Source organism: Phyllobates terribilis, unplaced genomic scaffold, assembly GCF_046119375.1.
Source record: "Phyllobates terribilis strain yellow unplaced genomic scaffold, ASM4611937v1 Scaffold_11__3_contigs__length_659146591, whole genome shotgun sequence".
Taxonomy (NCBI): domain Eukaryota; kingdom Metazoa; phylum Chordata; class Amphibia; order Anura; family Dendrobatidae; genus Phyllobates; species Phyllobates terribilis.
The window spans coordinates 618,423,892-618,447,425 of NW_027362771.1; the positions used below are offsets into that span (position 1 = coordinate 618,423,892).

The 23,534-nt window shown below is 44.1% G+C and overlaps 1 protein-coding gene across 2 annotated transcripts in view; it reads right to left on the reverse strand.

Moving 5' to 3' along the window:
- Window positions 1-23,534, reverse strand: part of LOC141165423 (uncharacterized) — a 217,833-nt gene that overhangs the window by 14,982 nt on the left and 179,317 nt on the right. For both annotated transcript variants that reach the window (XM_073651025.1, XM_073651024.1), the window contains exons 4-7: window positions 22,833-23,198; window positions 10,489-10,596; window positions 9,649-9,673; window positions 2,549-2,586 (exon numbers count right to left, since the gene is read on the reverse strand). In XM_073651025.1, coding sequence (XP_073507126.1) covers window positions 2,549-2,586; window positions 9,649-9,673; window positions 10,489-10,596; window positions 22,833-23,198 — 537 coding nt within the window. The remainder of the gene's footprint in view (window positions 1-2,548; window positions 2,587-9,648; window positions 9,674-10,488; window positions 10,597-22,832; window positions 23,199-23,534) is intronic.

The following is a 23,534-nucleotide window of genomic DNA, read 5'->3' on the forward strand; positions in this document are numbered from 1 at the left end:
CTCCTGCCTCCCCAAGTGGGGTGCACTTTGGAAAAAGACTAACATTTCTGAATGCCTGTGGCCACCCAGCATCTTGCTCCAGGCGCAGTTATTCAGCACAGTGATTGCCGGGGCTAGGGCATAGAGAAGAGTGATGTCAGCCAATAGCTGCAAATTAAAAATTCAAAAATCGTGTGGCCATTGACCACCTACGCATGTGCTGGGCCAAATCATGCAGCAGTCTGGCTGTCACCTCGGCCCAAACTCTACTCACCTGCAGAGACACCAATGGCTGCACAGTTTTGTGCACAAGATACCTCCTTGTACCAACTATGCTACAGGAGAGAACGAGAGGACCCCACAGATCATGAGAGTTTACACTCTACAGGAGAGAGACGACCCCACTGATCATAAGAGTTTACACTCTACAGGAGAGAGAGAGGACTCCACTGATCATAAGAGCTTACACTATACAGGAGAGAAAGAGAGGACCCCACAGATCATAAGAGCTTATACTCTACAGGAGAGAGAGAGGACCCTGCTGATCATAAGAGTTTACACTCTATGGGAGAGAGAGGACCCTGCTGACCATAAGAGCTTACACTCTACAGGAGAAAGAGAGCACCCCACTGAAGATAAGAGCTTACACTCTACAGGAGAGAGAGGACCCTGCTGACCATAGGATCTTACACTCTACAAGAGAAAGAGAGGACCCTGCTGACCATAAGAGCTTACACTCTACAGGATAGAGAGAGGATCCTTCTGATCACACATGTGACAGAGTGTGAGCCAGCAGCAGATGTGACAGGCTTTAAAATAGTTACTGCCGGTCACAGGCGTCGGCTGATGAGAGTACTACTCACATCATGCTACACCTAGTCTCGCTGAGAGCATTGAGAGCAGAAGAGGCTGATGAGAGAATTCATCAGCCGGTGCCTGTGCTATAAATAAATTTAAAAAATGATGTGCAGTCCCCTCTATTTTTGCTAACTAGCACAAGTAAAATTGGCAGGGGCTTCAGCCCCCAGCTGTCAGCTTTATATTGGCTGGTTATCAAAAATAAAGGGGTGACATGCCTTTTTTTAAATTATGTAAATAATTAAAAAACACGGCGTGGGATCCCCCACATTTTCGACAACCTGCCAAGCTAAAGCAGACAGCTGGGGGCTGGTATTCTCAGACAGGGAAAAGGCCATGGATGTTGGCCCTCCCCAGCCTAAAAATAGCAACTCACAGCCACCCCAGAAAAGGCACATGTATTAGATCCACCAATTCTGGCGCTTTGCCCAGCTCTTCCCACTTGACGTGGTGCGGTGTAAAGTGGGGTAATATTTGTGGGGTTGAATTCAGCTTTGTAATGTCAGCTGACATCAAGCCCACAAGTTAGTAATGAAGAAGTGTCTATGAGACACTCCTATTACTAACCGCAAAGTCAAATGTAATACAAACACAGCCAGAGTGTTTAAAAGTAATTATAATAAAACACCATAATCCTCACCTTTCCACCGATAATCCATTAATGGCGATGTCTCATGACGATCCGGATGGTTTGGAGTGCAGTTACATCAGTGATGCGACCACTCTACATGCCAGTCGGCTCACACTGAGCGGAGCGTGTGCAGCGCTTCCTGCCTGTGACCAGCACTGACGTCATTAATGTTACCGCCGGTCACAAGCAGCTGGTCTTACGCTGTGCTCAGTGTGTTCCAGCTGACATGGAAAGAGGTTGCATCACTGATGTGACTGCTCTCCAAACCATCTAGACATAGACATTACTGGATTATCGGCGGAAAGGTGATGAATATGGTGTTTTATTATTTTTTATTTTACAGTAATAAATGCGTAAAAGAGGGTGGAGAAATTTTATTTCAAATAAAACAGTCTGTTTGTTTATTTCTATTAAAGGACTTTTTCAGTGTGTGTCTTTATTTAATTTTCACTATGGGGTTAGTAATGGGGGTGTCTCATAGACCCCTCTCCATTTCTAACATGTGGGCTTGATGTCAGCTGACATTACAAAGATGACATCAATCCCACAAATATTACCCCACTGCCACCGCACCACAGAAAGTGGGAAGACCTGGACAAAGCCCAGAACTGGCGGATCTAATAGATTTGATACTTTTAGGCTGAGGAGGGCCAATATCCTAGGCCACTTCCAAGTCTGAGAATACCAGCCCCCAGCTGTCTGCTTTAGTTTGGCTGGTTATCAAAAATGTGGGGGGAACCCCCGCCGGTTTTTAAATTTATTTATTTAAATCATTTTAAAAAAATGGCATGGGACCCCATTATTTTGATTACCAGCCAATATAAATAAAGGGATGCATTATGATGAACTATTGGACTGCAAAACACCCACAAATTGTTATTGCACAGGGGCCCTTTTCTGTCTCTGTCTGCCCTTGGATAAAATATATAATCCTGAATTCCCTAGTAAATGAGAATTGTTGAGACTATATGCAACTAAAGCAAAGACTCAGCTGTCAAAAGAATCAAGTCTGTACAGGACGCAGACATATAAAAAAATGTGACATATTAAGCTGCGACTGCAGAACTTTCACATATTTACCATTTTTCGGATTATCAGAGGTCTTCTTTTCATCAGGACTATCAGGGATAACAGTGCATATTAATAAAAAATAAAAATGTTTACAACCGCAAATATTACATTACATTTTCTCTGCATTGATAAAAAACAATGTACATAAATGTATCATACATTGCAATTGTGTTATTATTTATAATTATATATTCTTAATATCGTTAATATTTTACCTATTAATGTTATCTCTATTAATAATAGTTTTTCACATATTTATTAATATTATTATTATTATTGTTATTATTACTACATATTATATATTACAATATATTGCAAATGTATTATTTGAAACCAAGTTGCCCAGTATTGCAATGCTGATGTATGGTTAATAGTACAAGAGTCAATCTAGCATTGTTATTTTAATTAGAAATTAGAAATAAATTCATAGGAACAATATCCTTTGTATGTTTCTGTATGAATTAGTACAATAGAAAACTGTATACAGGATTAGAGTGAATCTGTCATTCCCAAAAAATTCTATTTACCTGCATATATACTGGCAATGTACAGGAGAATAGTGACTAAATAATGCTTGGACTACTTATCGGACCTATATATAGAGGGGTATGGAAACTATTGCATTTCATTTCATTGCAGCTATTTGGTAAATTCTAAAATGTTCAATTTTCTTTTCTTTAAAGTACACTCTGCACCTCATCTTGACTGAAAAAAAACAAAAACAGAAATGTAGAAATTTTTGCAAATTTATTGAAAAAGAAAAACTGAAATATTACAAGGTCATTCAGACCCTTTGCTCAGCCACTCATATTTAAGTCATATGCTGTCCATTTCCTTGTGATCCTCCTTGAGATAGTTCTACTCCTTCATTGGTGCACAGCTGTGTTTAATTAAACTGATAATTAAACTGATAGGACTTCATTTGGAAAGGCGCACACCGGTCTATATAAGACCTCCCAGCTCACAGTGCATGTCAGACCAAATGAGAATCATGAGATAAAAGAAACTGCCCAAGGAGCTCAGAGACAGAATTTTGGCAAGGCACAGATCTGGCCAAGATTACAAAAAAATTTCTACATTACCCAAGGTTCCTAAGAGCACAGTGGCCTCCATAATCCTTAAATGGAAGAAATTTGGGACCACCAGAAGTCTTCCATCCAGCCAAGCTGAGCAATCGTGGGAGAAGAGCCTTGGCGAGAGAGGTAAAGAAGAACCCCAAGATCACTGTGGCTGAGTTCCAGAGATGCAGTAGGGATATGGGAGAAAGTTCCACAAAGTCAACTATCACTGCAGCCCTCCACCAGTCGGGCATTTATTGCAGAGTGGCCCAACAGTAGCCTCTACTCAGTGCAAGACATATGAAAGCCCGCATAGAGTTTGCTCAAAAACACATGAAGGACTCCCAGACTATGAGAAATAAGATTCTCTGGCCTGATGAGATGAAGATAGAACTTTTTGGTGATAATTAAGTGGTATGTGTGGAGAAAACCAGGCACTGCTCATTACCTACCCAATACAATCCCAACAGTGAAACATGGTGGTGGCACCATCATGCTATGGGGGTGTTTTTCAGCTGTGGGGACAGGACGACAGGTTGTAATTGAAGGAAACATAAATGCGGGCAAGTACAGAGATATCCTGGATGAAAACCTCTTCCAGAGTGCTCTGGACCTCAGACTTGGCCGAAGGTTCACCTTTCAACAAGACAATGACCCTAAGTACACAGCTAAAATAACAAAGGAGTGGCTTCAGAACAACTCTGTGACTATTCTTGATGGAACTGGAGAGGATCTGCAAGGAAGAATGGCAGGGGATTCCCAAATCCAGGTGTGAAAAACTTGTTCCATCATTCCCAAGAAGACTCATGGTTTTACTAGCTCAAAAGGGTGCTTCTACTCAATACTGAGCAAAGGGTCTGAATACTTATGACCATGTGATATTTCAGTTTTTCTTTTTTAATAAATTTGCAAAAATTTCAACATTTCAGTTTCAGTCAAGATGGGGAGCAGATATTTATACACTGCTCAAAAAAAAAATAAAGCGAACACTCAAATAACACATCCTAGATCTGAATGAATGAAATATTCTCATTGAATACTTTGTTCTGTACAAAGTTGAATGTGCTGACAACAAAATTACACAAAAATCATCAATGGAAATCAAATTGATTACCCAATGTAGGCCTGGATTTGGAGTCACTCCCAAAATTAAAGTGGAAAAACACACTACAGGCTGATCCAACTTTAATGTAATGTCCTTAAAACAAGTCAAAATGAGGCTCAGTATGGTGTGTGGCCTCCATGTGCCTGTATGACCTCCCAACAACGCCTGGGCATGCTCCTGATGAGGTTGCGGATGGTCTCCTGTGGGATCTTCTCCCAGACCTGGACTAAAGCATCCGCCAACTCCTGGACAGTCTGTGGTGCAACGTGACGTTGGTGGATGGAGCGAGACATGATGTCCCAGATGTGCTCAATCGGATTCAGGTCTGGGGAATGGGTGGGCCAGTCCATAGCTTCAATGCCTTCATCTTGCAGGAACTGCTGACATACTCCAGCCACATGAGGTCTGGCATTGTCCTGCATTAGGATGAACCCAGGGCCAACTGCACCAGCATATGGTCTCACAAGGGGTCTGAGGATCTCATCTCTGTACTTTATGGCAGCCAGGCTACCTCTGGCGAGCACAAGGAGGGCTGTGCGGCCCTCCAAAGAAATGCCACCCCACACCATTACTGACTCACTGCCAAACCGGTCAAGCTGAAGGATGTTGCAGGCAGCAGATCGATCTCCACGGTGTCTCAAGACTCTGGCACGTCTGTCACATGTGCTCAGTGTGAACCTGCTTTCATCTAGGAAGAGCACAGGGCGCCAGTGGCGACTTTGCCAATCCTGGTGTTCTGTGGCAAATGCCAAGCGTCCTGCATGGTGTTGGGCTGTGAGCAACACCCCCTTCTGTGGAAGTCGGGCCCTCATACCACATTCATGGAGTCGGTTTCTAACCATTTGTGCAGACACATACACATTTGTGGCCTGCTGGAAGTCATTTTGCAGGGCTCTGGCAGTGCTTCTCCTGTTCCTCCTTGCACAAAGGCGGAGGTAGCGGTCCTGCTGCTGGGTTGTTGCCCTACTACGGCCCCTCCATATCTCCTGGTGTACTGGCTTGTCTCGTGGTAGTGCCTCCAGCCTCTGGACACTATGATAAGAGACACAACAAACCTTCTTGCCACAGCTCACATTGATGTGCCATCCTGGATGAGCTGCATTACCTGAGCAATTTCTGTGGGTCGTAGAGTCTGTCTCATGCTTCCACGAGTGTGAAAGCACAACCCATATTCAAAAGTGACCAAAACATCAGCCAGAAAGCATTGGTACTGAGATCTGGTCTGTGGTCCCCACCTGCCGAACCACTCCTTTATTGAGTGTATCTTTATAATTGCCAATAATTTCCATCTATTGTCTATTTCATTTGCACAACAGCATGTAAAATTAATCGTCAATCAGTGTTGCTTCCTAAGTGGACAGTTTGATATCACAGAAGTTTGATTCATTTGGAGTTATATTCTGTTGTGTAAGTGTTCCCTTTATTTTTTTGAGCAGTGTATATACATAATATAACTGGGGATGCGTATCTCTGTCTGAAGCCTTTATAGAATGCACAAGCGCAACACGCCTGCACTGTCTGGCTCCAGACAGAAGCATACATGGAGCCGTTAAAGGTAAGAGGGGTGTATGGCACCAGAGATCGTGGTATGCGTACACACTGAATGCATACTGCGATGCTTACATACTTACCTGACCGGGAGGAGCTTTGCCCGGCACCTCTCTTCTTGTCGGAGACCGGGAGCGGAGTGAAGGCGTCGGAATCGGCACATGCGCATAGCGCTATCCGGTGCCATTTTACTGAAGACACATTTGCAGTGAGTCTTCAGTAAAATGGCACCGGACAGCGGGGTATGGGCTCGCGTGTACTCCGGCGCCACACTCCTCCCCCGGCCTCCGCCAGAACAGGACACCGCAGCGCTGGAGCCCAGGGAAGAAAGGTGAGTATTTTTTTTTGTATGTGTGCATCTTGAAAGGGATGCCATGCATACCAGGATTGGGGGATGAGGGGGCCACACATAGCAGGATTGGGGGATGAGGGGGCCACACATACCAGGATTTGGGGATGAGGGGGCCACACATACCAGGATTGGGGGATAAGGGGGCCACATATACCAGGATTGGGGAAGAGGGGGTCACACATACCAGGATTGGGGGTGAGGGGACCATGCATTCCAGGATTGGGGGATGAGGGGACCATGCATACCAGGATTGGGGGGTGAGGGGACCACACATACCTGGAATGGGGGACTAAGGAGGCCACACATACCAGGATTGGGGATGAGGGGTACCATGCATACCAGGATTGGGGGTGAGGGGTGCCTTGCATACCAGAATAGGGATGAGGGCTGCCATGCATACCAGGATTAGTGTTGAAAGGTGAAATGCATACCAGGATTGGGGGTGAGGGGTGCTATGCATGCAAGGACTGGGGGTGAGGGGTGACATGCATACCAGGATTGGGAGTGAGGGATGCCATGCATACCAGGATAGGGATGAGGGCAGCACATAATAGGATGGGGGAAAAGAATGGGGGCAGCACAAATACCAGGATGAGGGCAGCACAAATACCAGGATAGGGGCAGCACAAATACCAGGATAGGGGCAGCACAAATACCAGCATCGGAGACCATATACCAATAAAAATGCTGTATATATATATATATATACTGATATTGGATATTCTATCTATCAATGTTAAAATTAACCTACCCTTAAAATAATAGACTGTTCATGTCTTTGTCAGTAGGCAAACTTACAAAAACAGCAAGGGATCAAACACTTATTTCCTTCATTGTATATATATATATATAGTTACATGCACGCCGCTAGGTTCAGATAGGGGCGAGACAGGTTACATAAATTCTTTGGAATCCTGGAGGAACCCTTACTCAGGGCGACCATAGACAATATGCTGCAGCTTCTCTCAGGCACACAGGGGTATTGACCCTCAGGCTCAGACACGTAGGTCGTTTCACTTGCTGACCAGACACACTTGACAAGAGTCCTCATAAATGGTAGAACAGTACCAATTAATAAGAAGCCGCACAGCTAGTGTAAGTTAAGTCTCATGAGTAACAGGCTCCAGTGACAAACAGTGACAAACAGTACAGTTTCCTTAGCCGCACAGCAGTTCACAGTCTTCCCAGTAGTACTGGACAGCACAGATCGATCAAACCGTTGCTCACAGTCTAGTGAGTGGTGACTGTTAATGCTTGCTGCTCTGCTCAATGACTGTAAGCAAGTGGCTGATGGGAAAAAATAACTTCACTTTCCACCACCAGCAGCTGCTCCAGTAAGCCGACCATATAGGCATGAGGTAACATTATTTACAGTGGGTATGGAAAGCATTTAGACCCCTTTTCATTTTTCACTCTTTGTTTCATTGCAGCCATTTGGTAAATTCTAAAAAGTCACTTTTTTTCTCATTAAAGTACACTCTGCACCCCAACGTGACTGAAAAAAAAAGAAATGTAGAAATTTTTGCAAATTTATTTTAAAAAAAAAGCTGAAATATCACATTGTCATAAGTATTCAGACCCCTTTGCTCAGTATTGAGTAGAAGCACCCTTTTGAGCTAGTACAGCCATGAGTCTTCTTGGGAATGATGCAACAAGTTTTTCACATCTGGATTTGGGGATCCTCTGCCATTGTTCCTTGCAGATCCTCTCCAGTTCCGTCAAGTTGGATGGTGAACGATGGTGGACAGCCATTTTCAGGTCTCTCCAGACATGCTCAATTGGGTTTAGGTCAGGGCTCTGGCTGGGCAAGTCAAGAATGGTCACAGAGTTGTTCTGAAGCCACTCCTTTGTTATTTTTAGCTGTGTGCTTAGGGTCATTGTCTTGCTGGAAGGTGAACCTTTGCCCAAATCTGAGCTCCAGAGCACTCTGGAAGAGGTTTTCATCTAGGATCTCTCTGTACTTGGCCGCATTCATGTTTCTTTCAATTGCAACCAGTCGTCCTGTCCCTGCCGCTGAAAAACACCCCCATAGAATGATGGTGCCACCACCATGTTTCACTCTTGGGATTGTATTGGGCAGGTTATGAGCAGTGCCTGGTTTTCTCCACGCATACCACTTAGAATTATCACCAAAAAGTTCTATATTCATCTCATCAGACCAGAGAATCTTATTTCTCATAGTCTGAGAGTCCTTCATGTGTTTTTGAGCAAACTCTATGCAGGCTTTCATATGTCTTGCACTGAGGAGAGGCTTCCATCGGGCCACTCTGCCATAAAGGCCTGAATGGTGAGGGTCTGCAGTGATAGTTAACTTTGTGGAACTTTCTCCCATCTCCCTACTGCATCTCTGGAGCTCAGTGATCTTGGGGTTCTTCTTTACCTCTCTGATCAGTGCCTGCCACAATTCTGTCTCTGAGCTCCTTGGGAAGTTCCTTTGAGCTCATGATTCTCATTTGGTCTGACATGCACTGTGAGCTGTGAGGTCTTATATAGATAGATTTGTACCTTTCCAAATCAAGTCCTGTCAATTTAATTAAACACATCTGTACTTCAATGAAGAAGCAGAAGAAAGGAGGTTCACAAGGAAATGGACAGCATGTGACTTAAATATGAGTGTCTGAGCAAAGGGTCTGAATGACAATGTGATAATTCAGTTTTTCTTTTTTAATAAATTTACGAAAATTTCTACATTTCTGTTCTTTTAGTCAGGATGGGGTGCAGAGTGTACATTAATGAAAAAAAAATGAACTTTTTAGAATTTACCAAATGGCTGCAATGAAGCAAAGAGTGAACAATTTAAAGGGGTCTGAATACTTTCCGTACCCACTGTATATAATATTTTTATTATTTACTATTGTATTTTCCATTTTCTAAGTGAAAAATATAGTGAAATGTTTTGAATGAAGCTCTAAGAAAAAAATGTGTTTTTTGCATTTTTTTTACTATCAGAATAATTTATTGTATGCGTCTTCTACTAATAATACTATACACCAAGGGACACGGAACTGTAAGTATTTATTTCAAAGCAAAATATAGTGCTACTTACACATTTTTCTTTGTGCAAATGACACCTGAAAAGTATAAGCAGAAGTAACTGTTAAGGGGTTGTCCCAAAATGAATCATAGAATCATAGAATTGTAGAGTTGGAAGGGACCTCCTGGGTCATCTGGTCCAACCCCTTGCTCAAAGCAGGATTCACTAAATCATCTCAGACAGATATCTGTCCAGCCTTTCTTTATCATCATCATCATAGCTGTCCAAAGTCCAGTAAAGTTAGAATATCTAGAAGACACCTCATCCTCAAATCAATTGATTAGCTGCTTTCCTCCCCTTTATTTGCATCCCCCTGTATAGATGTACAGTGCTGAATGGGCCGTCCAGTTGGCCATAACACATAACCGCTTTTTGCCTCTTGGAACACTACTGTACATAGCTTGTTATCGATTATCATCTTTATTAATCCTTTTTCATTGTAACTTTTATTCTAATTACATTGCCTTTTTATTCCAATCACCAGTGATGACCAAATGTTTGCCAGGACCACCGATTTCCATGTAAATATATTAAATTTGCCTCATATTTACCTTTAACATACCATAACTACATTTTGTCAGATTCATTCACAATCCAGCAAAAAATACTCTTTGTGTCTCAATATGAAATCACAGCTGGACACCGGTAGGCCACATAGAAGTATATGGGCCCCAAATTATGACTCCCTAGAACCCAAGACAATAACTTTCTGGGGCATGAGAGAAAAACAAAACTTATCAAGTCCATCAGAGTTTTAGTTGATATTTTCACAAAGATTGTAGAGAAACATCAAGCATCGGAGGTGCCTGAAGATACAAGCTTGTCATCTACTAAAAATTATAATCCTCCTACCTCTTCTCTTCAGGATAACGACGATCACACACAGAAAAACCAACAGGACCACAGCAGAGATGGAGACAATGATCAGAAGTTGGGATTCACCAAAGTCATGTGGAGGTTCTGCAGATGAATGGATCACAAAGATGATAAACTGAGTATTTAAAGCCAACATAATAATTTTTCTTAAATGGAATATGTCATCAGGTATTTGACAGGTAATCTGAGAGCAGCATGAGGTAGAGGTAGTGACTAGTGATGAGTGAGCCCTAAAATGCTCGGGTACTCATTGCTCGGGTGGAGCAAGTTAGAATGCTCGAGTGCACAGACCGAGTAAAGAGCCAAATGTAAGTCTATGGGAAACTCGAGCATTTTTTTTGGCACCACCCCCCGGCGGTCTGCAGGGGGCCTAAAAAGTACCCAAATTGATGGGAACAGCTCTTAAATGACATAGGAACAGAATGGGGAAGACCCCTGACTTACAGGTCACTGATGTCAACAATGTTGTTAGAGGTATTATGCCACTTTTACGGACTCACAGTAAAACATACAAAAATGAACCAAACTGGATTTTCCTGGGAAATATGTTAAGGAACATCCTTTCCAGGGTAATGACTTGTATATAAAGCAAAATAAATAACCAAAAACAAAAATGCTCCTCCACACCTTGGGATATGTTCACACATAGTGTTTTTGCACTTTTGCATTGCTTTCAACCGTGACAAATGCATTCACCGGGAAACGTCATTTTAACATTTTACAACCTTATCTGGCCATGTGGTGTGTGAGATATCATCAGACTCATCATGTTTCATTTAGGAAGGATAGATTGTGAAAGTCACAAACTAATTTTTACAGCCTTCTATTCATAAAGGGCCAGCACTCGGCAATGCTTTGTTGTTCCCGTTATCAAACAGTAGGTTTCCTATACTGTTATTGCGTATGCAGTGACTGCAAGGGCTGCCCAAAATTTTCATGCACCCCAATACCCCTTTGAAGAGACATAGAGGAGTATATCAGTAAAAAAAAATGTTCCCATTATAAAGGAGTGGGTCTCCTATAGTGGTATTGCCCATGGCGTGATTCCAAGGGCTGCAACATTTTGAGAAAAATGCCACTAACAATTTAAAGACACATATAACTGAGCAACAGTAACGAGTACGACATGTTCTCATTAGAAATGAGAGGGTCTGCTATCCAGTTATAGGGTATGCAGTGAGTCCAACAGCTGCCAAAATTTAGGAAAATCCCCACTAACAATTTAAAGAGGCATAGAGCTGGGCCACAGTAATGACATGTTCCCATTAGAAAGGCAAGGGCCTGCTATACAGTTATAGAGTATGCATTGAGACCAACGGCTGCCAAAATTTAGGAAAAACCCCAGTAACAATTTAAGGCACATAGAGCAGGGCCATAGTAACGACATGTTCCCATTAGAAAGGAGAGAATTTTCTGTCCAGTTATAGGGTATGTAGTGAGTCCAACGGCTGCCAAAATCTAGGAAAAACCCACTAACAATTTAAAGACTAGAGATGAGCGATTTTGGGTGGTGTTCGAATCGTTCGACGAACTCGAAAAAATGCAAAAAATTCGGCTGTTCGAGGTTATGTTCGATAACTGTTCGTGCACCAAAAGCGTAACTGGATTTTTTCACAGTAATACTGTTAATCAATGTTAATAGACAGTTTCAGTGTAGAGTCGGCGGGGGGAGGGCAGGGGATGGATCTCTGCAGAAATAATGTCGATCTCCATTTTTTTTTCTTTCCCGCATTTACAGTGAGGCGGTGCAGTCTGCCAGCCTGTCAGCAGCGCACACACGCAGCGAAGTGCTTTTATTTTCACACAAGCAAGGGCATGTGTCATTGGCAGTGTATGTCACATGTCCTTGCCCTATAAGACCCAGCCATTTTCCCCGTCGCCACCATTTTCTCACTGCTGCAGCTGAGTGTTAGACGGCACCGCTGCTGCTGTGGGCGCTATACAGTATAACTGTGTGAATTGCGAGCGAATTTACAGTTACCTAGAGAGATAGGTTTAGGAAGTAGGGACGAGTTCTAATTGCAGCCCTTTTGAGGGCTAGGTTACAGCAGTTCATAGCACTTTTTGCCAGGCAGGTCTGTGCTAGTGCTGTGCAAGTGTTTTTCACAGCATTTGGCGAAATGTAGCTCAGCCAATCCTTTTGGGCCTGTAGCAGTGTCTGTTAGTCATTGGAGTAGCCTATCTGTGTTGCAAGCTATACCACCTGTGTATCTAATACCAATTTTTACTACATCTAAGCAAGCCAATCCCTTTGGGCCTGTAGCCGTGCCTGCCAGTCAGTGAAGTAGCCTATCTGAAGCAAGCTACACCACCTGTGTATCTAATAACAATTTTTTACTGCATCTAACCCAGTAAATCCTTTTGGGCATCATAGCAGTGTCTTGTAGTCAGCAGAGTAGCCCACCTGTGAAGGAAGCTACAATGCCTGTGTATCTAATTCTAATTTTTTACTGCATATAACCCAGGAAATCTTCTTGGGCCTAGTAGCAGTGTCTGGTAGTCAGAGGAGTAGCCCACCTGTGAAGGAAGCTACACCACCTGTGTATCTAATTCTAATTTTTTACTGCATCTAACATAGGAAATCCTTTTGGGCCTAGTAGCAGTGTCTGGTAGTCAATGGAGTAGCCCATCTGAAGCAAGCTACACCACCTGTGTATCTAATAATTTTTTACTGCATCTATCCCAGTAAATCCTTTTGGGCATAGTAGCAGTGTCTCATAGTCAGCGGAGTAGTCCACCTGTGAAGGAAGCAACACCGCCTGTGTATCTAATTCTAATTTTTTATTGCATGTAACCCAAGAAATCTTTTTGGGCCTAGTAGCAGTATCTGGTAGTCAGCGGAGAAGCCCTCCTGTAAAGGAAGCTACACCGCCTGTGTATCTAATTCTAATTTTTTACTGCATCTAACCCAGGAAATCCTTTAGGGCCTAGTAGCAGTGTCTGGTAGTCTGTGGAGTTGCCCATCTGAAGCAAGCTACACCACCTGTGTATCTAATAACAATTTTTTACTGCACCTAACCCAGTAAATCCTTTTGGGCATAATAGCAGTGTCTCGTAGTCAGCGGAGTAGCCCACCTGTGAAGGAAGCTACAACACCTGTGTATCTAATTCTAATTTTTTACTGCATCTAACCCAGGAAATATTTTTGGGCCTAGTAGCAGTATCTGGTAGTCAGCAGAGTAGCCCTCCTGTAAAGGAAGCTACACCGCCTGTGTATCTAATTCTAATTTTTTACTGCATCTAACCCAGGAAATCCTTCAGGGCCTAGTAGCCGTGTCTGGTAGTCTGTGGAGTTGCCCATCTGAAGCAAGCTACACCACCTGTGTATCTAATAACAATTTTTTACTGCACCTAACCCAGTAAATCCTTTTGGGCATAGTAGCAGTGTCTCGTAGTCAGCGGAGTAGCCCACCTGTGATGGAAGTTACACCGCCTGTGTATCTAATTCTAATTTTTTACTGCATCTAACCCAGGAAATCTTATTGGGCCTAGCAGCTATTAGAACCCTCCTGTTTGTTTTTTTTCCTTCCTGTGTTTTGCGGTCATGTGACCATTTGCCTTTATATTCCAGTTCTGTCCTTTTGGCTGTGCTGGATTTCAGTTTTTGACTGCTTCCCTAGCCAGGTGCTTCTGTGTCTATCTCTTGCAGTTCGCTTGGTCCTTCTAAGACCTTTAGTACCTTTTTGTCTGTTTGTATTTTTGTGTTCTGCAACTATGTCTCTGTTTAGGAGGTGTTCCTTTTTTTGTCCCAGTCCTTAGTTCTTTAGGGACCCCTTCCCTTATGCTATGGGTCTCCGTTCAGACTAGTCGAGGACTAAGGCGGGTCTGTTTTCTAGGAACAGGCAGCCCGCAATATCGTAGGGATTCAGCTTAGTCTTACTGTAGGGACAGCCTTCCTCTATCTTTACTTAGTTCATGTTGCAGTTCATAACAGTAGCAGTGTCTCGTAGTCAGTGGAGTAGCCCACATGTGAAGGAAGCTACACCGCCTGTGTATCTAATTCTAATTTTTTACTGCATCTAACCCAGGAAATCTTTTTGGGCCTAGTAGCAGTGTCTGTTAGTCAGCGGAGTAGCCCACCTGTGAAGGAAGCTACACTGCCTGTGTATCTAATTCTATTTTTTTACTGCATCTAACCCAGCCAATCCTTTTTGGCTAATACCACAGTTTGGCCACTCAGTTCTGCTCGGTTTCCATCCATCGTTTTTTGTGCAAACAACTACAGAGTTGCCAATTAGTTAACCACCAAAATGAGTGGCAAAAGGCCTGCTGCTGGTGGAAAGGGGAGTAGGTGCGTTGGAAAGGGAAAAAAAGGTTGTGTCCGTGGGGTAGGTGGTAAAGCAACAGTAGCATCTGCAGAAGAAAGACCATTTTCCAGCCAAACTAAGATGTCTACTTCTTTTTGTGGACAATGTGATATGATCCCTTTCTTACCGACATGCCCATCGCTACAAATTCCAGATGAGGCACAAAAACAGCAGGTGCTTCAACGGATATCAAGTGCTCCTTCAAGTGGGCTCTCCTCCACCTCAACTTCAACATCACAAATACTCCAGTCCTCAGCGGTGTCACCCCAATTGCACTTTCTTCCTCACAGCTCCCAAGTCTACAGCTGCCCGTCTGAGTATGGGGTAACACAGATGGTTGAGTCTGCAGAGCTGTTTACTCATACTATAGCCTGGCAATCAGAGGTCTGCTCCAGAGCTTCTGTGAATCCAGATGAGGAAATGATCTGCACTGATGCCCAGAATGTTTATGAGTCGGATCCAGGCCCAGATGAAGTAGGTTCTGAGCATAATGTAGACCCTCATTCCCAAACTGTAACTCCTGTTGGTGGAGACAATGAGGAAGACGATGATGAGACTCAGATACCTGATTGGAGTGACAACTTGACTTTTCGGTCAGAGCAGGAAGAGGTTGGCTCTGAGGACGACGGGTGTGAGAACACACATGGTGATGAAGGCGAGGTTGGAGATCAAACTTACTGTCAACCCATAGTCAGCCAGTCGATGAGGTCAGCAGAGGAGGTGGAGGAGGATGATAGTGACGACGAGGTTAGGTTGCGCCTTCCTGTACAGAGACGGAGTACTGGAAGCACGTCAACAACTGCATCCTCAGCCACAACTCTGCCTCTGACCACACATCGTGGTGGCTCTTCAGCTCGCATGGGCTCTAAGCTTGGCATAGCCTGGGCATTTTTTGAGATCGCAAAGGATGACCCAACTCATGTTATCTGTAATATTTGTCACCAAAAGCAAAGTAGAGGCCAAAAAATCCATAGTTTGAGTACTTCATGCATGAACCTTCACATGGATATGAAGCATAAGTTGCAGTGGGAAGCTCACTGTGCTACAATGTGGCCTAGTTGGCCGGGCCAACCACCGTCTGTCCCATCTTGTGCATCCACGGCCTCTTCATCCTCTGTGACTGGGGGGACAGCAGTCACACATGTTTTGGGACGCAGAACTGCCACCTCTTTAACCGCAACAGCCAGTGTGATTGACAGGTCATCAGTTCATTTGGAAGAGGAAACACCTGCTGGTGTTGAGCGCTCTCTGACATCGAGAGCACCACCTTTGAATCAAGGCAACATAACATGCCTGCCTGCATCTTCCTCACAGACTGGCAGTTTGCCGGGACACCCTACTCAACCCCGTCTAAGCACAACAGCCAGCCCTCGGTCCCTCAGATGTGGACAAGTAAAAGACCATTTCCTCCTAGCAATGACAAAGCAAAAAGGTTGAATTTCACCATCTGCAAGCTGTTGGCTACAGAAATGCTGCCTTTCCGCCTGGTGGACACAGAGGATTTTCGAGACCTTATGTCTGTCGCAGTGCCCCAGTACCATATGCCCAGTCGCCTCTACTTCTCAAAGAAAGCTGTGCCTGAGCTACACCAGCATGTCGCACACAACATCACCGCTTCCTTGAAAAACTCTGTTTGTGACAGGGTGCATTTCACCACAGACTCTTGGACGAGTAGGCATGTACAGGGGCGTTACATATAGCTGACTGGGCACTGGGTAACTATTGTGACAGCAGGACAAGGGGCTGCTGTCCCAGTCTTGCCATTCCCACGAGTTGTGCGTCAATCCTCTTTATCTAGAAGTTCCTCCACTGCTTCTGCCTCCTCAACCTCCTCTCCGTCCTCCACCTGCACCCAAAGCCTGTCTGGTAATGCCACCCGCGTTCTAACTGCGCAGAAGGAATCCTGCACACCTCTTTACTACGCTGGCAGCAGGGCTCAACAGCATCAGGCGGTGTTTACTTTGAAATGTCTGGGAAATGTGAGTCACACAGCTGAGGAGTTGTGGTCAGTTCTGGAGACTGAGTTTCATGAATGGTTGTCTCCACTGAACCTGCAGCCAGGGAAGGCCGTGTGCGACAATGCTGCAAACCTGGGTGTGGCCCTTCGCCGGGGCAATGTCACACATGTGCCTTGTATGGCTCACGTGTTGAACCTGGTTGTCCAGCAATTTTTAGCCCACTATCCCGGACTAGATGGCCTTCTGCAGAGGGCACAGTCGCTGTGTGCTCACTTCCACCGTTCGCATCCCGTACTCAATGACTTACATCTCTACAGATGTCCTTGGGCCTTCCAGTTCACCGGCTGAAATGTGATGTGCCGACACGATGGAATTCAACTCTGCACATGTTGCAGCGACTGGGGCAGCACCGATGAGCCCTGGTGCAATACGTTATGACGTATAGCATGGGCCAATGAGATCCAGAGGTGGGGCAAATCACGCTGCAGGAGTGATCACAGATCAGGGACCTATGCACCCTTCTGCACAGTTTTTAAATGGCGACGAAGATGTTTAGTGCTGACGATGCCATTATCAGCATGACTATTCCGGTCATTTACATGCTGCAGCGCACTTTAAACAGTATTCGGAGTCAGGTGGTGGGACAAGAGGAGGGGGAGGAAGTACAGGAGGAGTCGTATGCCGAAGGGATAACATCTCCAAGGTCCATTCGGTCGGCAGCACCAAGGCGGCAGGCATGGGAGGGTGGGGGAAAGGGATTAACGAGGGCGCATGGTAGCAGCCAAACTGTTGAGAAAGGTGCAGGAGCTGAGGAAGAAGTGGAGGACGAGCTGGCGATGGACATGGAAGACTCATTAGATGAGGGAGACCTTGATCACATTTCTGTTGTGCGAGGTTGGGGGAGAGGGCAGAGGAAGGAAGCATGATTCTTACCTCGCTACCAACACAACAAAGACTTGGTCCTCCTGGATGTGCAAGACACATGAGTGCCTTCTTGCTGCACTACCTGCAACATGATGTTCGGATTGTCAGAATTCAAAGTAATCCCGACTACTGGTTTGCCACACTCTTAGATCCCCGGTACAAAAGTAAATTTTCCGAAATAATTCCTGCCACAGAAAGGGATTCACGCATGCAGGAGTATCAGCAGAGGCTGTTACAGAATCTTACATCTGCTTTTCCACAAAACACCAGAGGTGCACATAGTGAATCTCACAGTTCTAACTTGCCAACCGTGGGATTGTGAAGTCTTCATCACTCAAACCGTAACAGTGACACCGTATCTGCTGGTAACAGCAATTTTGTGGAATCGTTTCACCAATTTTTTAGACCATCCTTTGCAAGGCCACAGGAGACAAAAAGTTTGACACATAGTCAACGCCTAGAGAGGATGGTACAGGAGTATCTCCAAGTGAATATCGAAGCCATGACTGTGTCACTGGACCCTTGCTCATTTTGGGCTTCCAATCTGGAAAAATGGCCTGAGCTCACCACTCACGCCTTGGAGATCTTGTCGTGCCCCGCAGCCAGCGTTCTTTCTGAACGTGTGTTCAGCGCTGCTGGTGGTGTGCTGACAGATAAGCGCACGCGGCTGTTCACTGAGAATGTAGACAGACTCACGTTCATAAAGATGAACAAATCATGGATCCGCAAGGACTTTTCTACCCCTGTGTCATCCTGGGGAGACTAAAAGCTTGAGGATTTTGGAAAATCACCTCACCAACCATTTTAAGCAACTCTGGGGCAATTGATGCCACTTAAGTGGTGTCTGTGCCGCAATTTTTGGAAAAAATGGAGACTCTTTTTGGAGTCCCCTTGCTCTGTTTGACATGACGTTGGCATCATCAATTCCAGGTGGGTCAGGTTGCTCCCCCCCCCCCTTTTAACCATAAGAAACTACATACACTATGGCTTGGTGTAACACAGATGGTTGAGTCTGTAGAGCTCTTTACTCATACTGTAACCTGGGAATCAGAGGTCTACTCTAAAGCTTCAGTGTCTGCTAGTCAGTGTAGTAGCCCAGCTGTGAAGAAATCTACACCACCTGTGTATCTAATAACAATTTTTTACTGCATCTAACCAAGCCAGTCATTTTGGACTAGTAGCAGTGTCTCGTAATCAGCGAAGTAGCCCATCAAACAGAGGCTGGACAGACATCTGTCTGAGATGATCTAGTGAATCCTGCTTTGAGCAGGGAGTTGGACCAGATGACCCAGGAGGTCCCTTCCAACTCTACCATTCTATGATTCTATGATTCTATGATATGATTAAGCAAGCTATACCCCCTTTGTATCTAATAACAATTTTTAACTGCATCTAGCCCAGGCAATACTTTGGGCCTAGTAGCAGTGTCTGCTAGTCAGCGGAGTAGCCCAGCTGTTAATCAAGCTACACAACCTGTAGATCTAATTACAAATTTTTAACTGCATCTAGCCCAGGCAATACTTTGGGCCTAGTAGCAGTGTCTGCTAGTCAGCGGAGTAGCCAAGCTGTTAAGCAAACTACACCGCCTGTATATCTAATTACAAATTTTTAACTGTATCTAGCCCAGGCAATACTTTGGGCCTAGTAGCAGTGTCTGCTAGTCAGTGGAGTAGCCTTACTGTTAAGCAAGCTACACCGCCTGTAGATCTAATTACAAATTTTTAACAGCAAGAGTATCAGGGAGGTGCCCCAAGGCAAAGGGGCTGGGACTGGCGGTAGCACTCCTTGCGGTGGACCGCCATGCTCGATCCTTATAAAAGCTTTTTAATTGCAGCAGCTTTAGTGAACGCTACTGGAGCTGGAATTACCGCGACTGCTGGCACGAGACTTGCCCTCCAATAGATCCTTGTAAAAGGAATTAAAGTGTACTCATTCAAATTACAGAGCCAATTTAAATTACAGAGCTTAGACCTGCCTCCACCGCGGGGGGTCTCGACCCACCAGCAGGCAGGCACAAGTATTGGGAGAGGGGGGGCTGGCCGTCAGGGTCCACCGTGGCTCTGGAACAAACCCGGTGACACGGAGGTCGCACGGGCAGGAATGGACTGGCCGTGTCGGCTTCGCACTCCAGCATAGTCCCTCTGCCCGCTCGTCAGAAAAGGTCATCTTAGCTAATGGTCAATATATGACTTCAGAAGCAGTAGGATTCGGCTTTCTCCACTGTCCAGTTTCCTCAGCACAAAGCAGAAAGTTCCCAGTAAAGGTGTTCTCTATGTTCCTTGTCTTGAAAGCAATCTTCTGTCAGTAAAGAAGCTTATGCAAAAAGGGAATGTAGGTACTTTTAAAGATAACAGCTGCATTATATAAAAAAAGGGTCACACTCTTGCAGAAGGAAAAATCCAAAATGAACTTTATCAGCTAAAATGCAAAGAAAGAGTGTACAGTGCTAGACAAGATCTGCATAAGAATTATATCCATATATGGCACAGACGTCTTGGGTACAGAGACCGAGAAGCAATAAGGAAGCTAGGTCAACTTGCAAATTGTGCGGAAATCAAATAATGTAGTCAAATTATGAAGTGCACTAACTGTCTTAAAGGGAAAATGTCAAGAAAATCCTTTCCTAAAGTATGCACCACTAGATCTGCACAGCCACTGGATTTGATAGACACAGATGTTTGCGTTCCATTGAGTGTTCAAACTCCAAGCAAGAATAGATATTTTCTCACATTTATTGATGACTACTCCAGATATACAGTCGCCTACCTGCTTCACAGTAAGGATGAAGTTCCACAGAAACTTGAAGAATATCTTGCCGTAATATTTAACAAATTTGAAAGAATGCCAAAAGCCCTGCCTGCAGATAATGAGACTGAATATACAAGTGGTGAGGTGCAAACCATTTTGAAAAAGAATGGAATCGTGTTCCAGACTACAATCCCATACAACCCAGAGCAGAATGGCATTGCAGAGAGAAAGAACCGCACTCTCTGTGAAAGTTGAAGAAGTATGTTGTTTGATGCGAATATTCCTACAACGTATTGGGGAGAAGCCATCACGACAGCTTCCTATCTTCAAAACAGACTGCCAGGTAAAGCCACAAATAAAACTCCATATGAGCTATGGAACTGTGAAAAGCCTAACCTGAAGCACCTCAGGATATTTGGAAGCAAAACGTTTGTGTATGTTCCCAAAGAAAAACGTTCCAAGTGGGAATCACATGCAAAGCAAGGAGTACTGGTGGGCTATAGCGAAACTCAAAAGGGATACAGAATTTTACACCCAGAGACCAACACAGTAACAATCAGCAGAGACATAGTGCTTGATGAGAACTCAGTTTCGCTCAAATTACATGAAGTTACACCAATCATTCAAGCCAAGAAACAAGAACAAGAATCTCAATCACCAAACCCAGACACTGAAAAAGAAATCACTGAAGTCTGGATAAGCTCTGAAGCCAGCAAGAAAGAAGCAGAAGAACCAAGTCAACCTCCAGTCAGGAGATCAGAAAGAACAAACAAACGTATCCCAGCTCGACGCCTTTTTTATATGGTCAGAACACTTCCTGAGCCAGAGCCACAGTCATGGCAAGAGATGCAAAAACTGCCTGTCCACGAGAAGCAGAAATAGATAAATGCCGCTAATGAAGAGATGGAGTCCCTTCACCAACTCCAGACACAGGAGCTTATGGAGCTACCACAAGAAAAAAGAGCTATCGGATATAAGTGGGTCTTCAAAAACAAATATGACTCAGAAGGTAAAGTTCGCCGGTTTAAGGCAAGATTGGTCACAAAAGGGTACTCGCAAAAATATGGTGAAGATTATGATGCTACATTTTCTCCAGCTTCAAAACAAATATGACTCAGAAGGTAAAGTTTGCCGGTTTAAGGCAAGATTGGTCGCAAAAGGGTACTCGAAAAAATATGGTTAAGATTATGATGCTACATTTTCTCCAGTTGCGAAGCAAACCACATTCACAACTTTAATGTCCATAGCTGCAGTTCAACAGATGACAGTGAGACATCAAAACAGCCTTCCTACATGGTGATATTGAAGAAGAGTTGTACATGAGCCAACCCGAGGGATATATTAAAAAGGGGGAAGAGCACCTTGTTTGTAGAATGCAAAAATCTCTCTATGGACTTAAGCAGTCGGCAAGAGCATGGAGCTCAAAAATGAACAAAGTTTTGATGGTATGACAAAAACATTTCCAAGAGCCAAGTTTGAGGACTCCAGAAACGCAATGGGACAAACAGGATAAGTAGTTGTTGAGTGGGGGTGTTGGAATATGTTTAGTGCAACAACTCCATTCCTGTGTATGTAAATGTTCTATTGCTAGGTTTGTGTATTGTCTATAAAGTTAAAAGAAAAAAAAACTCCCAGAGGCTCACACACAGAAAAGACCATGTGACTGTGTTCAGTTTCCTGCGTCTGTGCATGAGAGGAGAAGCAGCCACTGATGCTGCACAGAGACACTTAATATATGTATATTCCTGTTTCCACAAGGCCTGTACCTGTTTATATCTAATGAAAGCTTTGTTCTGTTGTCAACACGCTTTGAGAGTATCCTGAATGATCCGCTGCCAACATTCCTGCAGAATCTTATCCCGTTCCTCATCTATGGATAACTTTAATAAGTTCTTCTTTTTAATGTATAACTAAGGAGATGATGAATAATAGCTAAGTTTGACATTTGAGATTACTTAGGTCTCTTTATCTGACTCGTTTTTTCCCGTTTATTCTCCATGAATTTAATCTCTCTTATTATGCAAAAAAGAAAACAAAAACCTCATAGTCACCCACTGCTCACCTCTCCGGCCCCCCTGCTATTCACTGACACTCAATGTGCTGTCATGGCGCCTAGAAGGGTTTTGGGAATACGAGCAAAAAAAGGTCATGGCCCATTTTGATAAATCCGCACGGGAGAGAATTACAAAAGACCTGAAATTTGGCAAATTTTAAAAAGAATGTGATTAGAATTCGATTCCACTAGAATTTATTCTTTCATCTCTAGTAGTAATCTGTGATTGTATGAAATGGTCAATCAAGTAGTACAGTATGAAAATAATAACAATAAGGAAGCACCTGAGCCACAGAAAACCTCTTAACAGTTTTCACATTGTTATCTTACCTGTCACAATTAGTCTCGTCCCTTCTCCATATTGAACATGTTTTTGATTTTCGTTAGATTTCACACACCATCTGATCATCACAAAGCAGTAATACATGGAGTCATCTGACGTCTGCAGCCCCCCTATGTAAAGATCCGCTGCTCCTTTTATTTCCGTTCTTCCTTTATAACTGGGATGAACCATTTCTTTGTAGGGGTGGTAGACGTATGGTCCGCTGATGTTGCCCAGTCTCCAGTAAATATTAACCCCCAGGACATCACTCTCCATATAACGGCTGTAGGAGCAGTTTAGTGTCACAGACTCTCCTCTGTGAGCTGTGATGTTATGTGGTTGTGTAACAGTGAATGGTGCGGAGGATGGAGGACCTGGAAACATACAATCAAATTACATTGTATCAGTCCTGAAAGAGAACCTGTGACATAGGATAACACTACCATCAGATATAAGGTTAAATTGCAGGTTACAAAGGAGTTTGACCACTGTAATGAAAGTGAGGTTACTGGGAGAAGATGAACTTTATTCATCCCGGGAGCCACTGACTTTCAGGCAGAATTGCGCCGTTGTGACTACAGTCACCGCTCACAGCACTGCTCACTATACTTTGAATTGCAGCAGTAAGCACACCCCGATATGACTGATTTGCTATATAGCCGGCTGCCGGCGCGTGCTTACTCTGTCGGCTTATCTGTCACTCATAATAC